This window comes from Carettochelys insculpta, chromosome 6, assembly GCF_033958435.1.
Source record: "Carettochelys insculpta isolate YL-2023 chromosome 6, ASM3395843v1, whole genome shotgun sequence".
Lineage (NCBI taxonomy): Eukaryota > Metazoa > Chordata > Testudines > Carettochelyidae > Carettochelys > Carettochelys insculpta.
This window is the reverse complement of record NC_134142.1, coordinates 105886506-105902909: the sequence shown is the minus strand read 5'-3', so window position 1 is coordinate 105902909 and position 16404 is coordinate 105886506. Positions and strand designations below refer to the sequence as shown.

Genomic DNA, 16404 nt, shown 5'->3' with positions numbered 1-16404 from the left:
AGAGTGTTGTCGCTTTCCTAGAATGTCATATATTTCCTCAAGACCATGTAGGTTACTGCATGAGAACTGAGAATAGTGTCTGTTGGACAGAAGGGAGGCTGGCTATGCAAAAAACAGACTAAAATACAAGCAGTAAACAAATTATATAGCAGTGGCTATTTTTTTTTTAATTTGCTTTCCCTGTTAAGGTCAGGTCTTCATCTGGTACAAATGGCTGCAACTCCACTGGGCTTTTCTTGCTCTAATTTCTGGTTTACATTTGAAAGTAACTGCCCATTATTCAATGTCATTGATTATTTTACAGATACATTTATTCCAGTACAAGCCCTAGTATGAATGCACTTATGCCAAATATAAAGATAAATTGTACTGCAGTAGCCTTCATCCCCGTCTGTAGTGGAAATAACTATAGCATAGTTACTGATATAACTGCATCTATGCTATGGAGTATGTTTCACTTTAACTGTATTTGTCTCGTTAAAACAATGCAACTTTCTAGGGCAGAACAGGCCAAAGCTATGGCTCATGACAATTATAAATATGACGTTTTCACAAAAAATATGATTTTTGAACTTCTGTTGATTCTTAATGCCTGAATTTCCCTGCTGTTGTGGGAACAGTTAAGAATGTGATCATTTTTGGAGGGAGTGGGAATTGGAGGGGGAAGAGAGAGAGAGAGTGTATGTGCACCCACATGCATGCCAGAATATTGTTTCCAGCAAAGCTTGTGAGGACAATTATAACTGTCAGTCACTGTACTGAAGAGGTGGTGACAGACTTGTTTACTGTTAAAAGAAATCTGCATGTCAGGGTGCTGTGTCTATTGGCTGTAGAGCTATTCTGCAACAAACACACACTGTGACGTGTATGCAGATAAAAAGGCTTGACTAAAGGAGCTTTGAGACAAATAAAATGTTCTGTGTTTTTGATAAAAACATATAAGACCTGATTCTCAGTTCTCTATGGCCATTGTACGGTATTCTGGCAGTGCAAGGATGCTATAATTTGGGTGTAAATGACATTTACACCTACTTTAATACTCCTTTTATACTGTCAAGTCATTGTCATGTTTCCTCAATGTAACTGAGAGACAGGCTCATTTTCTTGTGCTTTGGGTAGTATGCAACCCTTTAGATATTGAGAATATTAATGTCCAACATCAGTGTCTAGCTTTCCTGTTAACCTAGCAAAAATATATCTACATTGAAATGCATTGTTATCCTACAAAGTTCTGCAACAAATCAGGGTAATTACTTTGGTTTTGTAACACACTGAATGCACCATGCTGTACAACTCAATTAAGTCTGCATCGTGCTTGTCAGACTTCTTCCCACAATGCCTTTGCCCTGCATCCATTCATTGCTTTTACTAATAATGCAGCTTGAACGCTTTAATGGATGCTCAAAAGAGTCTTCTCATCAAAAATTGAACAAACCAAGCAACTATTTAAAACAAATTATTTTTACAGACACTTAACCAATATTTTATTCATTTTATGAATCACATATTTCTCCTTGATTAAAAACATTTGCAACTTCATGTATTTTTCTAAAAGTGTATGCTATGAGCCCTAACCTAGGTCCAACTGAAATAAATGGTAGCTTTGCTACTGCTTTCAGTAGCTGCCTGATTCAAGCCCACTGAAGTCAATAGAAAGATTCTCATTTACTTCAGTGGGTTTTGACTGAAGTCCTTGGTGCAGTATTAGGCCCTGGAAGGGCTTTTACCTTTCTGCCATGGAAATCCTTAAACCCCTTAAATCATGAGAAGGATCCTTTATATTATTAATCAAACATACTTTAGTTTTAAAACTAGACAAAAGCCAGTTACCTACTCATTCCAACTATGTACCATCTTCATGAAATATTAAAGATTCTAGATTTGTTTCATCTATAACAAAGCCAGTCATAGTACTGAATTTCTTGGTAATTGTAAACTGTCATAAATATCCCAGTCACAGGCAGATGAAATCTTAGAGGTTTTGCTAAAAGGAAAGTTGTGTAATGTTTCATTACAGGATTTAAAAAACAAAACAAAACAGTTCTCTGGGAATTGTGATGTAACTCCTTGCTAATTGTCAGATATCATTTGAGTTGGCTGAAGACAATGACTGATTACCTTTTAAAAAGAGACAAAGTGGATGTGATAATATCTTTTATTGGACCAACTGATACTACTCACTCATCTTATTTCTAATAGGTTGGGACTAACACAGCTAAAACACTGTGTAGTTACTGTTTCTGCATCAATGATTATGTGGTATCTAATATGATGAGGATTATAGTTCATTGCAATTATAATTAAATGTTTCTGCAACTAGTATCCACAACCCTGTATTGGAAAGGTATGCATGCATGCTTTGTATATTGAAAACATTTACCTCTGATGTCACAGTATGGGGGAGAAGGTGAGATAGGATCACTTTTAATCAACTGTAAAATGCAGAATTGTGGTTCTGTGCCAGATGCTGGTCATTCCCACACTTGGATAGTAAACCTCATGAGTTTGCACTCATAGGCCGTTTCTACACAGGCTGCTTCCTTCGGAAGTGGTATGCTAATACACGGAGTGAAATGTGCTAATGAGGCGTGGATGCAAATTCCCTGCACCTCATTAGCATAATGTCACATGCTTTGGAGTCTGGAAGACCGTTCTTCCAGACTCCAAAATGCCATGTAGAAGCGTGACCCTGGGGAGGGCTTCCAGAAGGAGGTCCTTCATCTGGAGGCCCCTTCTTCCCAAAATTTTTTGGGAAGAAGGGGTCTCCAGAAGGAGGACTTCCTTCCAGAAGCTCCCCTCAGGAGTCGTGCTTCTACACGGCATTTTGGAGTCCGGAAGAATGGTCTTCCGGACTCCAAATCACATGATATTATGCTAATGAGGCATGAGGAATTTGCATCTGCACCTCATTAGCATCTTTCGCTCCATGTATTAGCATGCCACTTCCAAAGGAAGTGGCCTGTGTAGAAACGGACATAAAGTTTGTCTCTGGAACAGGTAAAACAGATGGATTTCCCACTCCTTTTATTTAAATAGCAGGAGGTGCCTCCCCAGAATCAGTGGGTCCCCTGAGAACTGTGTGGATAGGTTGACCATTCATCCTGTATTTGGCGGGACCGTTCGGTATTTGGGACACGAAAAAGGTGTCCTTACTTATTTTTTAAAAGGGACTAATTGTCCCATGTTTGGGCCCTCTCCCCGCTGACCTTTTCTGCCAGCAGCTGCATAAGTCACTGCGTAGTCACTTCCTGGAGCCTCATGGAAGCAGGGAGAGCATGGGCAGCTGCCGTGTCTCTGCCACTTCCACAGGGCTCCCACTTCTCCAGGGCTAAGGGAGGGCTGGCGGCTGCACCTCCTTTCCAGCTTCCTGGGGCTTGATGGTGCTAGGAGGAGCTACCTCTCTCCCCCCCACACCCCTCCCCCATATCTCCCTGTTCCATATTTGGGACAGGGAGATATGGTCGCCCCAATGTATGGACCTTGACAGTCCATGGAGCAAAGGGTGTCTGCTTGGAGTCCTTGTACCTTTGCATTAGCTACATGAATTCACAGGATTTTTGGTCTTAGCTGGGGATGTGCTGCCAGGCTCCTCCTCACACAGGGTTCTATGCCATGTTCACAGCCTTCTAGGCTGCTTTCTTAGGTGGGAGGATTTGCCCCTTACTGTTTTAGGGCCCGTTCCTACAAATAGCTGCATGCAAGAAACTGACACTAAGATCTTCAGTAGCGCTCCTACTCTGAAACAAACCCTACTGAAGTCAACAGAAAGAATCCCACTGACTTCAGTGTGCTATGGATCAGGCCCGTGGAAGACTTGTAGGACCACAACCTTTTGCTGCAGTTTGTAGAGTGTTCTTCAATTAATATTTAATTTTTGTTCCTAGAGGATTCACGTCCAGCATGTGCTACTCCTCCCTTATTCCTTTTCTGACAATGTATTTTTCCTAAGTAAACATTGCAATTTTTTCTCAAGTATATATTGCCAACTTTAATGCATTTTAACTACTCTGCAGAGATGTACCAAATGATTGTTTGGATGAAAAAAGGCAGCAAAGGAAGCTGAACACTAATAATAATAATCCACTGAATAAGCTCAGACAGTAATGAGAAAATAGTCTATTTTCCTCTCCATATGAATGCATAACTTCCATTAATATCAGTGGAAACTATGGACTTAGTCTGGATCCTACTCTCCTAATGTCAGTGTAGCTCTAACATTCACGGGGGTTATCCATGTAAACGTTTTAAGACTGAGCCCATACAGAAAGCTCATTAGACAAAGTATTAGGGAAATTATTAAATTATGTTTTAACTAATTTATAGAAAATGTCACATGAATTCGACTTTCTCATCTTAGATGTATACCCTGATTTTATATGGAAGTTTAAAGTTTAGTTTACATAGTCTGTGATGAATAGAATGCTGGTAGCCCAAAGTGTTCACATACGTGAACATGAGTACATCTTACTAGAAACTCGTTGCCTGGTGGGTTTCACTTACAGTGATATATGTAGGGTTTCAGGACAAAATGCTACTTCTCCAATCTGCACTGCAGTTTTGTGTCTGCAGCATAGACTGGCAATGAACATTTTGCCCTTCATCTGTTTCTTAAAGGATTATCAAAACAAGAAAGCAGTCAAGTAGCACTTTAAAGACAAACAAAATAATTTATTATGTGAGCTTTTGTGGGACAGGCCCACTACTTGAGAGTGGGTCTGAAGAATTGGGTCTGTCCCACAAAAGCTCACCTCATAAATTATTTTGTTAGTCTTTAAAGTGCTACTTGACTGCTTTTTTGTTTTGATAGTATATAGGCTAGCACGGCTCCCTCTCTGTTACTATTAAAGGATTATGTTAGACATATGGGCTTAAGCATATTACAAGTTTACTGCAGAGTTTGAGATGAAGATTCTCAGTAGCATGAATCCTCCAATGATTTTGTTTCTTATTTCTTTGTGCATTATAATGTATCTTGTGGCATTTGTCTTTAGTGATGCTATGACTACATAGTAAAATATTCTGCTCTCTGCTTTAAATGCAAAATGAGTAACATATCAACTATATTTTTAGCATCCTTTAATACTGTCATCCATTCTGGGAAATTGCTACTCTTATTTATAGTTAAGTCACAGTCAATTAAATTAGGCTTTTTGCATGAAAGATTAAAATCAGACATAAAGCATGGAGCTCTAGGTTTTCTCAAACTTAAAATAAATGGTGGGGACATTAAATCTACCAAAATGCGACTAAAAATATATGCAAGTGCAATGAAGTAGACATCATCCAAGTATCCAGGGGAAAACGTTGTAGTAACTGTCAACAGTGTAGTGAGAAATAGTAAATGAATATTTTAAACTATTCTTATTATTTATTTTACAGTTATACCTGTGATACTTTGTGGCAATAGAGAGCAGTGAACTACTGTAAATATAATACTGTCTGTAGCAGGTTGTCCATGCAGTACAGGAATGTATAGCAAGCTTTTTTAACCATATTGCAATCTGGGATTAAAAGCGTACAGCCCACCAATTGAAAAAGATCCCTGTATTTTTTTTTAAGTCACACTGAAACAGCCATATGTTGTCACATCATGCTGTGCATTTTCTTCCAGTAGTAAATTAATGAGATTCTGAGCAGAGTGACTTGACCATAATTTGGTTTGATTTGCTGTGGGGGGAGGTAGTGGGAGGAGGAGGAGGATTGTACTTTGGCCTCCCATCTTTGCTTAGAGCACATGCCTTCCTTTGTGAGTGCATAGCAGTGCCAGATTTTTAAACACTTTGGCTGTCTCTAAACTAGCCCCCAACTTCGAAGGGGGCATGGTAATTAGGGTGTTGGGAGATTACTAATGAAGTGCTGAGAAGTAAAGGGACTTTGAAGTAGTGCGGGCACTTTGAGGTACCCATGGCTGACCCACGGCTACTTGCAAGCCAGCACTTCGAAGTTTCACACTTCGAAGTTGCTGTGGGGGAGATTTAGCCTAATGAAGTGTTGCATGTGCACTGCAGCACTTCATTAGTAATCTCCAAACACCCTAATTACCATGCCCCCTTCAAAGTTGGTGGCTAGTCTAGATGCAGCTATTGTGTAGTTTATTAATGCAATATATAAAATAGAACTTCTGGGATTATACATGAAACCCTGGGGCAGGGCTTTGTTGTAGTGAATCGTTTTTCAGCACACTGTCCAGGGGGCATGTATGGCTTTATTGTCTGCTTATTCTTTGCTGTGCACTTACAATGAGGTAATTCCTTGTCTTTTCACCCTTTCTTACATCAGATTATTGCAGGTGTGCTTCTGCTTTACTACCTGCTTGGAGTCAGTGCCTTAATTGGAGCAGTAGTGATCATAGTACTTGCACCTGTCCAGTACTTTGTGGCGACTAAACTTTCCCAGGCCCAAAGAAGCACATTAGTAAGTATCTTCAAACACATTCATCTGCATCTAGAATTGCAAAGCTAAGCCTATGATATCAACCAAATATTGCCTGTCAGAGATTTGGTAACATTCTAGTATGTCAATGGCAGGATGAGAAAGTAATGGAAAGACACACAGCAAGGACACCATGACTGTGTCTACATAACCTCCCTACTTCGAAGGGAGGATGGTAGTTAGGGTGTTGGGAGTTTATTAATGAAGTGCTGCAGTGCATATGCAGCACTTCATTAAGCAAATTCCCCTCCCCCCCAGCAAATTCAAAGTGTTTAACTTTGAAGTGCTGGCTTGCGTCTAGCCACGGCTCACCCACTGGTACTTCAAAATGCCTGGGGTACTTCGAAGTCCCTTTGCTTCTCAAAATTGGAGTTAAACACTTTGAATTTGCTGCGGGGGGAATTTGCTTAATGAAGTGCTGCCTATGCACCGCAGCACTTCATTAATAAACTCCCAACACCCTACTTGCCTTCCTCCCTTCGAAGTAGGGAGGTAGTTTAGACACAGTCCATTTGTCTTAGATTTATTCTCTTAAACAGGGATTATTTTCTCTTTACAATAAATAACTTGAGATTTGAATATTCTTTCCCTTTCCTATTTTATAGATTAGAACAAAGTCAATGATAATTCTAGCCACTAAAAAGCTATTGTTCACAAGAGACCTGAATGCTTGTCCCATGCACAAAATCGCCCAAAACAAATCTAGTCGGTGGGAGGGATATAGGCAGAAGGACTCCTTCACTCTCACTCAGAGTCAGGTAACAGAATACCTGTGCAGACATACCTCAGCTGTTCCAGCAGCCTCTGGAAAGTCCTAGCAGCCACACAGCATGATATGTGTTGCTCAGTAGAACCCCATAGTTTGCATAGCCAGGGCCATCCACTACCTCTGCCCTGGAATTTCATTTTAATTTGTCCCCTGCACTGCTGCAGCAAAAGTTGCAATGAATCAGTGCTTTGCACCAATAAGTTTATGGAACCCCCCAGCCTATTCCTATACTCAGCAGAATCACTGTTATTTCATTTATCAGAGGAATAGCTGAGTCAGTCTGTATCTCCAAAAACACCACAAACTCCTGCGGTACCTTATAGACTAACAGATATTTTGGAGCATAAGCTTTTTGTGGGCAAAGACCCACTTTGTCAGATGCATGAGTGGGGGTTCCAGAGGAGGGTCCAAATTTATAGGCTCATGAGAAGGAGGGAGTTCCAGTAAAGAGGAGGGCCAAGTCGACAAGGTCAATTCAGTCACAGAGGATGTGGCCCATTGTCAGCAGCTAATGTGGAGTTGTGAACATCAAGAGGAGAGAAACCAGGTCAGTTCAGTCAGGGAGGAGGTGGCCCATTATCACTAGCTAATGTGGAGGTGTGAACATCAAGAAGAAACTGCTTTTTTAATTGGCGAACCACCCCCAGTCTCTGTTCAGTCCTTGGTTGATGGTGTCAAATTTGCAAATTAATTGCAGCTCTGCAGTTTCTCTTTGGAGTCTGTTTTTGAAGTATTTTTTGTTGCAAGATGACTACTTTTAAATCTGTTACTGAGTGTCTAGGGAGACTGAAGTGTTCTCCTACAGGTTTTTGTATGTTACCATTCCTGATTTCTGATTTGTGTCCATTTATTCTTTTATATAGAGATTGTCTAGTTTGGCCAATGTATATGACAGAAGGGCATTGCTGGCACATGATGGCATATACTGTATTAGTAGATGTGCAGGTGAATGAGCCCCTAATGGCGTGATGTGGTTAGGTCCCATGATGGTGTAGATATGTAAACCTCAGAGTTGGCACTGAGGTTTGTTGCAACAATTGGTTCCTGGTTTAAAGTTACAGTAGTGTGGTCTATAGTTGCTGGTGAGAATTTGTTTCAGGTTGGCAGGCTGTGTGTAGGTGAGGACTGGTCTGCCTCCCAAGGTCTGTGAGAGTGAAGGATCGTTTCCAGGATGGTTGTAGATCACTGATGGTGCACTAGAGAGATTTTAGCTGGGGGATGTATGTGATGGCCAGTGGTGTTCTGTTGTTTTCCTTGCGGGGCCTGTCTTGCAGCAGGTGGCTTCTGGATACACATCTGGCTCTATCAATGATGTTTCATTGCCTGTCCATTGAGACAAAATTGACATCCGAGATCCACTTTGTTCTCCACATGCACATGTCGCACCGAGTATTAATGGGAGATGTATGTACATATACTCAGGGGAAAAGCCCCTCTCTAAATACTTTCCACCTAAGTCCCCCCAAAGCTGCATAGCCTTGTAGCTTCCCATAAGCCCTGCAAAGGGACTCAGGGTTGCAGTGAGTAAAGAGCTCTGTTTGCACTCCCTAAAGCTGCTTGTCCCACCCTGCTGGCCCCAGCATCAAGCTGCCATGTAGGGCAATAGGGTGCCCCTCCCTGCCAGCTGCAGCACTGAGCTGCTGTAGCTGGGGAAAGGGGCCTCTGCTCACAATCTCAGGCAGGGAGCTGCCCAAGTAAGCCTGAACCCCAAATCCTGCCCCACCTTGAGCCCCGCACCAGGCCTGAGCACCCTCCTGCACCTGAAAGCCTTCATCCCTGACCCCACCTTCAAGCCTACACCCACAGCCCAGAGCCTGTATCCCCTCCTGCAACCCATCCCCCACTCCAAAGCCTGCACCCTCAGCCAGAGACCTTTCACACCAACCCTCTTTCTTAGCCCTGAGCTCCTCAAGCCCTGTGCATCCCAGAGCCCATACCCCAGCCAGAGCCCTTACTCTTCTGCATCCCAGCCCTCTGCCCCAGATCTGAGCCCGCTCCTACACTCAGAACCTGTTGGCTCCACTCCTGCCAGGTGACTTTGTTGTGTGCACCACTTCTCCTTCTTGGCGGTCACACAGTAATGAGTAAGATATCTTCATGCTACCCTCCTATTTCTGAGTCTGTTGATGGATGATCAGCCCAGTTCTGGAGCCAGAGATCTTATCAGAGAAGGGGCAGGTGTTGGGAGCTATTGGAGGGGCATGGGGCAGTTTTTCATGGTCTTTTCTTCTTCTCCTTCTCTCCTCACCTTCACTGTGGCGGGACCACTCAAATTATGACACCCCTCTCACAGATTACCATTCTCCACTGGGGATGGTGTTGAGCAAGGTGCTCCCAAGTGTCGACACAGATGCTGAATGTTTTCATGTGTGATTTCAACATGTCCTTATATTGCTTCTGCTGGCCCCCCAGTGCTCCTCTGTCCTTCCTCCAATTCGGAAAACAGAATCTGTTTGGGAGGTGCTGATGAGACACCTGAACCACGTGACCAGTCAACGTAGTTGTTGATGAATGATAATGGCTTCAATGCTGGTCTTGTTTGACTCTTCCAGGATGTTAGTGTTTGTGCAGCTATCCTCCTAAGGCTACGTCTACACATGCATGCTACATCGAAATAGCTTATTTCGATGTAGCGACATTGAAATAAGCTATTTCGATCAATAGCGTCTACACGTCCTCCAGGGCTGGCAACGTCGACGTTGGGCAGCACCACATAGAAATAGGCGCTACGAGGGAACGTCTACACGCCAAAGTAGCACACATCGAAATAAGGGTGCCAGGAACAGCTGCAGACAGGGTCACAGGGCGGACTCAACAGCAAGCCGCTCCCTTAAAGGGCCCCTCCCAGACACACTTGCACTAAACAGCACAAGATACACAGAGCCGACAACTAGTTGCAGACCTTGTGCATGCAGAATGGATCCCCAGCTGCAGCAGCAGCAGCCAGAAGCCCTGGGCTAAGGCTGCTGCACATGGTGACCATAGAGCCCCGCAGAGGCTGGAGAGAGAGCGTCTCTCAACCCCTCAGCTGATGGCCGCCATGGAGGACCCCGCTATTGCGATGTTGCGGGACGCGGATCGTCTACACATTCCCTACTTCGACATTGAATGTCGAAGTAGGGCGCTATTCCCATCCCCTCATGGGGTTAGCGACTTCGACGTCTCGCCGCCTAACGTCGAAGTTAACTTCGAAATAGCGCCCAACATGTGTAGCCGTGACAGGTGCTATTTCAAAGTTGGCACCGCTACTTCGAAGTAGCGTGCACGTGTAGACGCGGCTTAAGAGATATTTAGGAGTCTTCTGAGTCAGTGTTGATGATATTATTCAAGTGCCTTCAAATGGCACTTGTATATTGTTCAGTTTCATGTGCATACAGTAGAGTTGGAACAACCACTGCACGGTATACAAGGAGTTTTGTCTCAGGATCGATGTCCCAGTTCTCGAAGACCCTTTGTCTCCGGTGGGCGAAAGCAGAGCTTGTCTGACTTAGACAATGTTGGATTTCTGCATCAATGTCACCTTTAGTGGAAAGATGACTTCCAAGGTTTGGGAAGTGATCCACATTTTCCAGTAGTTCTCTATTGACTTCAATGGAAGGCACATGATAATGTCCCATCGGGGAAGGTTGGTGGAGCACCTTGGTCTTTTTGATGTTCGATGTGAGACAGAGATTGTTGTATGCTTCAGCAAAGGCACTTAAGATGGTCCGAATGGCTGCAGGAGAGAGAGTAGCAACGATGTTGTCTCTGTGTACTGGAGCTCCATGATGGAGGTCGTGGGGGTCTTGCTTTTAGCCTTCAGCCTCCTGAGATTGAAAAGCTTCCCAAGCATTCTCTAGATAATCTTCATGCCATCTGGAAGCTTACCATCAATGGGGTGAAGGATCATGGCCATGAAGAAGCAGAACTGTGATGGGGTAATGACCCAGACTTGTTTGACTCCCATTTTGACCTCAAAGTGGTCGCTTTGGGATCCACTGTTGCTCAATACTATGGCAGTCATATTGTCGTGAAGCAGCCTCAAGAGGCTAATTAATTTCTGGGGGCAGCCAATCTTTGAGAGGAGTACTGTGACAGTCATGTCGTCGTGTAGCAGCCTCAAGATGCAAATGAATCACATCACTATGAAGGTGATGTGCCACAGATCACCTCCTTGTCAGAAATCACCTCATATTGGTGCACTTAAGACAGTTCATTCCACTCAAGGGTGGAAAAAATTAGAGGGAACACTGCTCTCTGTCCTATAGAATTATCCAGAAATATATGTAGACTTCATCCTCATATCTGAGCAATGCTGGATTGCCCTACAGAAAAAGAAAAGAATTAAGAAGCAACCTATGTTCAGTTTAGTACATCATTACAAACACATCATATAAGAGCAGTCTGTGTAGCTTTTAAATTACATGTAAAAATGTTTATTTCAGAGTGTCCACAGTTACTGAGATTTACTTTATTTATATGGTGAACATCCAGCAAACATTCTTGGCTTGCAAACATTCTAGAAGCCATGCCAACATCTGAGTGTGATTGAAAGCCAAGGTCGACATGATGTTTTCAATAGCAGCTACTGTACTGTCAGTGGGACTTTGTGCTTCTAAGTCACTTAGATACTTTTGAAAATCACACCTCTGGAAAGGGAAAATTGAATAGACAAAGCCATTGAAGATCTTATTGATCAGGGGTGTCAAACTCCCACCCAGCAGGCCATCCCTGGCTGGAGCAGTTGTACAGTCTTGCCCAGGTGGAGAGAGTGGGGAGAGGGGGTCTGTTCATTCCTGTTCCTCAAGCCCCACCACAACCCCACCCACTCTCCTCATCACTCTGCATCCTCCGAGCATCAGGAGCCACAGGGAGTATAGATGGGCCTTACTGCTGTTGCATCAGGCCCCATTGTAATCTCCAAAACCAAGTCCTCAGGGAATGGGGTGCCGTGGGAGAGAATGGGTGGAGGTGGAGGCGGGAAGGGGCAGGGCTTGGGGAGTGGACAGCCCTCCCCCAGTCCACCAGGACTGATTGCACACCTGTTCCAATGGGGATGGACCATGGGCCAGGAGTTTGAGACCCCTGGTATTGGCTGATGAGTGTATACAACCTCTGAAGAATGGCAAGCAGTTTACACAGTGAGACAGATTCTCATTCTAAATGGTAAAGTGTTTTAGTAACCTCCTTAATTTACATGTAATCATTGCAGGAATATTCCAATGAGAGACTGAAGAAAACAAATGAGATGCTTCGGGGCATTAAACTCCTTAAACTCTATGCCTGGGAACACATCTTTCACAGCAGTGTGGAGGAAACCCGGGAAAAGGAAATGACCAGCCTTAAGTCCTTTGCCCTCTATACATCCATATCTAGTAAGTTGCATCCTTATCATACTGATGAGCTCATGCACTGGTACATTATTACCTCCTAAGGAGTTTGCTATTTCTCAGCTGGTGTAGACCTGCAGTGTTAGGATCGAAGCACTTTCTCCTTATTATGCAGCCAGATCATCCCTTTAATACAGCAGAGCTCTGCTTATATGAGGTATATGCAAATAGGTCCTAAATAATTAGATCCATAGAGAGCTAAAGATATTCAATACCTTGAAAATATTTCCGTACAAGTAATCCATGGGATTTTTTTCTCTTTTACAAAATGTGAATTTGGAGGTTATGTTGATGGGCAAATAGCAGCAGCTAGAGGAGGGTTCCCTGGGCAGGAGGGTGTAATTTAGTGCTGTGTAACCTTCCTCATCTGGCTCTTCCAGTGCTTCATCCATCCTATCTCGCATCGCCAGAGGGGCTGACAGATTTGCCCACCCCCTGGGCAAGGATGGGGGGAACAGGACAGCTCCGTGTTCCCAGAAGGGGTGGGACTCCAGACTGAAGAGGCAGGGCTGGGATGCAGCCAGCCCTCAGAGCTGCCCAGAATGGCCATGAAGCACACCATGGCAATTTAAAGGGCCCAGAGCTCTGGCCACTGCCACTGCTGCAGCAGCAGGTGGGAGCCCTAGGCTCTTTTGAATTGCTGGACCCCAGACCTATGGCCCCTTTAGGCCTGAGCATCACTTTCTGTTTTTCCTGTCTTGGGCCTCACTGGAATGGCGAGAGCCAGTTATGTGAAGGTTTGTGACGTGTACAAATTAAATGAGCATTTGTCTGCGGGTCTGCTGATTCAAAAAGTTATCATAATTTGGTGTACAGCCCCAGTAATCCATGATTATCTGAACTTCAAACTACAGAACCTTTTGCAAGCCAGCAAGTATTACTGATTTATGGCCTGTTGTTGCACTGGTGAGGAAGCCTGCTTGCACAGCACTTCCACTTTGAGAATTGGCTGCGTAGAATATCTGTGGTTTATCAACAGAAGTAGTCTCTGTTGCTGCCTGTGGACCAGTATAAATATCGTATGGGAATTGGGAAGTTCCAAAGGCAAAGCAAAGATACTGAGTTTATTCAGTACAGCATAGTATTTTTCTGTACATTCTTTATGACTGTAAAGAATTCTTTTGGCTTCAGACTAAGAGTAACTGCCCATTCACTGTTTTGACTGGGGCCGTGACTTAGGATTCATATTTTTCCTATGAACAATGGACAGTTCAAAAATGCATAAAAGTGCTGCTGAAGGCCCTTTTAGACTTGTGGTGTTATTTTCAATCTGATTGCACAGTATATTGTGTCACAGTTCCATGTATCAAGCAATATACACCTCAACAGTGAAGCTGCAAACAGAAGGATGTCACAGGTGGAAGCACATAAACTGTGGCTCCTTACCTAAATGGTTTCATTATGAAACTGTAATCATTCTCAGCAGGATTCTAGCATTCCAGGGATGGGTGAAGCTGTGAGAACCTAAGCAATTTGCAGTGTTCCTGTTTATTTCCTCCTCAGTTTTACTCCATCTCTTAACCTTTTGTAGGGCATTTATTCTCCTTTTGAGCTGAACTGAGCCAAGCCTGTAATTGAAGAGGGTGTAAAAGTTGGGCCAGATTTACACTACAGGTTACACAGATATAACTGCCTTGCTCGGTGAAAAATCTACATTCCAGAGCAATGCAGTGATACCCACCTAACCCTTGTTTATTGCCAGCACTATATCGACAGGAGAGCTTCTCCTATTGGCATAATTCCAGCCTCTCATGGAGGTGAATTAAGTATGCCAATGGATGGAGCTCTCCCATTGGCTTGTAGCATCCTCACTAAAGTGCTACATATGCACAGCTGCAACTATAAAAGTGCAGATTTGCCCTTTATCAATAGAGTTACACTGATTTACACTAACTGATGCTTTGGCACATGAAAAAAATTATAGAACTTGTTATTTTTCAACATAGGTATAAATAGAATGGCAGGAATAACCAACATTAGATCTGCTGTCTGGGTTTCATGCATCATTTATAATTACTCTTTATTTGTTGCTCACATCCATACGTGAAAATTTACCACACAAAACTTCATTGTTTCAAAGCAATAGTGTAAATAGTATGTGTCAATAAAAATAAGATCCAAAAATAATGCACCAGTAATACCTTGTTAAGAATCACAATAATGACTCAAAACAGCACCAAAAAAAGTGTGAGATTAACTTGGGAGTAAGGGAACTTTGAAGTTTGTGCGAGAATAATTGTGCTAATGAGGTACTGCATATGCAGCTCAGTGCCTCACTGCTATTTACCAATCTGGCTCATTTAAATGCACCCTTTGAAGGAGGGGCTAGCATAGACAAGCCCAAAAATTCACAAATATTCAGTTTTACCAGATGTAGCAAGTGCTGTATATATAAAGATACAGACACAGAAACAAATGGTTTTCTCCTTCCTATGAACTCTTGCCAGAAACAAAGTAAATGCAGTTTTTTCACAAGGAAAAGTACAATACAGCAAGGTCTCAGAGTACATGAATCCAGAGTATGTGACTCCACCCTTGTGCAGGTAACCCCCAATTCATACTTTTATACAGTAAACCCTCAGATATGCCCAGATGCAGGGTGGGGAAGAATGCTGCCGGGCATGGGCAGGGGGGTTCCAACCTCCACCACAGCCCCGGCTCCAGCCATGGCCATATGCCCCAGCTCCAGCCACCACTATGTGCTCCGACTCCAATCTCCACTGCAGTCCCCGGCTCCAGCTACCGCCACCTACCCCGGCTCCAGCCTCTGCCGCACGCCCTGGCTCCAGCCTCTGCTGCAGCCCCCAGCTCCAGCTACTGCCATGCGCCCCAGCTCCAGCCTCTGCTATGCAACCCAGCTCCAGCCACTGCCACGGACCCCAGCTCCAGCTATCACGTGTCCCAGCTCCAGCTTGCACCTCAGGCCCCAGATCCAGCTACTGCTGTGCGCCCTGACTCCAGCTTCCGTTGGAGCCCCCAGCTCCAGCCACCAGCACGTGACACAGCCCCAACCCCTGCAGACCTGGCTCCAACCCCCACAAACCCAGCTCAACTCTCCACCCCCCATCCCCTTCTGCAGTCCTAAACCACCCCAGGCTTAACCCCCCATAGCCTCCGCCACACCCCAACCCACTGTCCAAACCCCTGACTTACGCGAATTTCAGGGTGCATGAGGATTGCGTGGAACATAACCCTCGTGTATCTTGCGGGATTACTGTACCTGATTCCAGAGCTAAGGATATTCAGTTAATTTCCTTTTTTTTTTTTTCCCAAGTCCCAGGATAAAGTGCTTTTGACAGAGTCCAACTCATCTGCAATATCTGAACTTGGAAATAAATTTATTTTAAAAAATACTTCAGTATGCCACGTTTTCATAATAACCAAAGAGCCCCAAAGCAAGCATCTTTAACATTACACTAACTCCCATGGACTTCTGTAGAATCCAGATTTTCTGTAGAATCCTGATCACAACAACCATTTGCCCTCTACCCATAAATCAATCAGTTGGATAAATCAGAGTTACATACTGAAGGAGAATATTCCCAGGTGGGCAGTGTATAGCAGAAAAGGGTCTATCCATGACCAAATTTTGCTGGGTTTCCTGCTTTGACATGTACAAAAAACAAATCTATGTACTTCAAAAGTCCCACAAGTAAACTTCAAATACAATGGTTTACTGGATATGAGAAGTCCACAGCTGCAGGATGCAAACTTCTTTGAAACATATTCCATATCAAAGGTTATATATCAAAATTTCTCCATATTTCATACAACATGTGACAGCTATGAAGACAGGAAAGGCATGGGTAAATGGAGGACAGAGTTGAGGTTGTT

General features: G+C 43.7%; 1 protein-coding gene across 12 annotated transcripts in view; it reads left to right on the top strand.

Annotated features, from left to right (window-relative positions):
• ABCC8 (ATP binding cassette subfamily C member 8) overlaps positions 1-16404 on the top strand; it is a 125920-nt gene that overhangs the window by 40530 nt on the left and 68986 nt on the right. For 11 of the 12 annotated variants that reach the window (XR_012646026.1, XM_074997747.1, XM_074997750.1 and 8 more), the window contains 2 exons: positions 6280-6414; positions 12393-12555. Coding sequence is in view for 11 of the 12 variants with exons in the window: in XM_074997747.1 (XP_074853848.1) it covers positions 6280-6414; positions 12393-12555 (298 nt within the window). In the remaining variant the exon portion in view is untranslated. The remainder of the gene's footprint in view (positions 1-6279; positions 6415-12392; positions 12556-16404) is intronic. The other variant, XM_074997751.1, reaches the window with a different exon arrangement.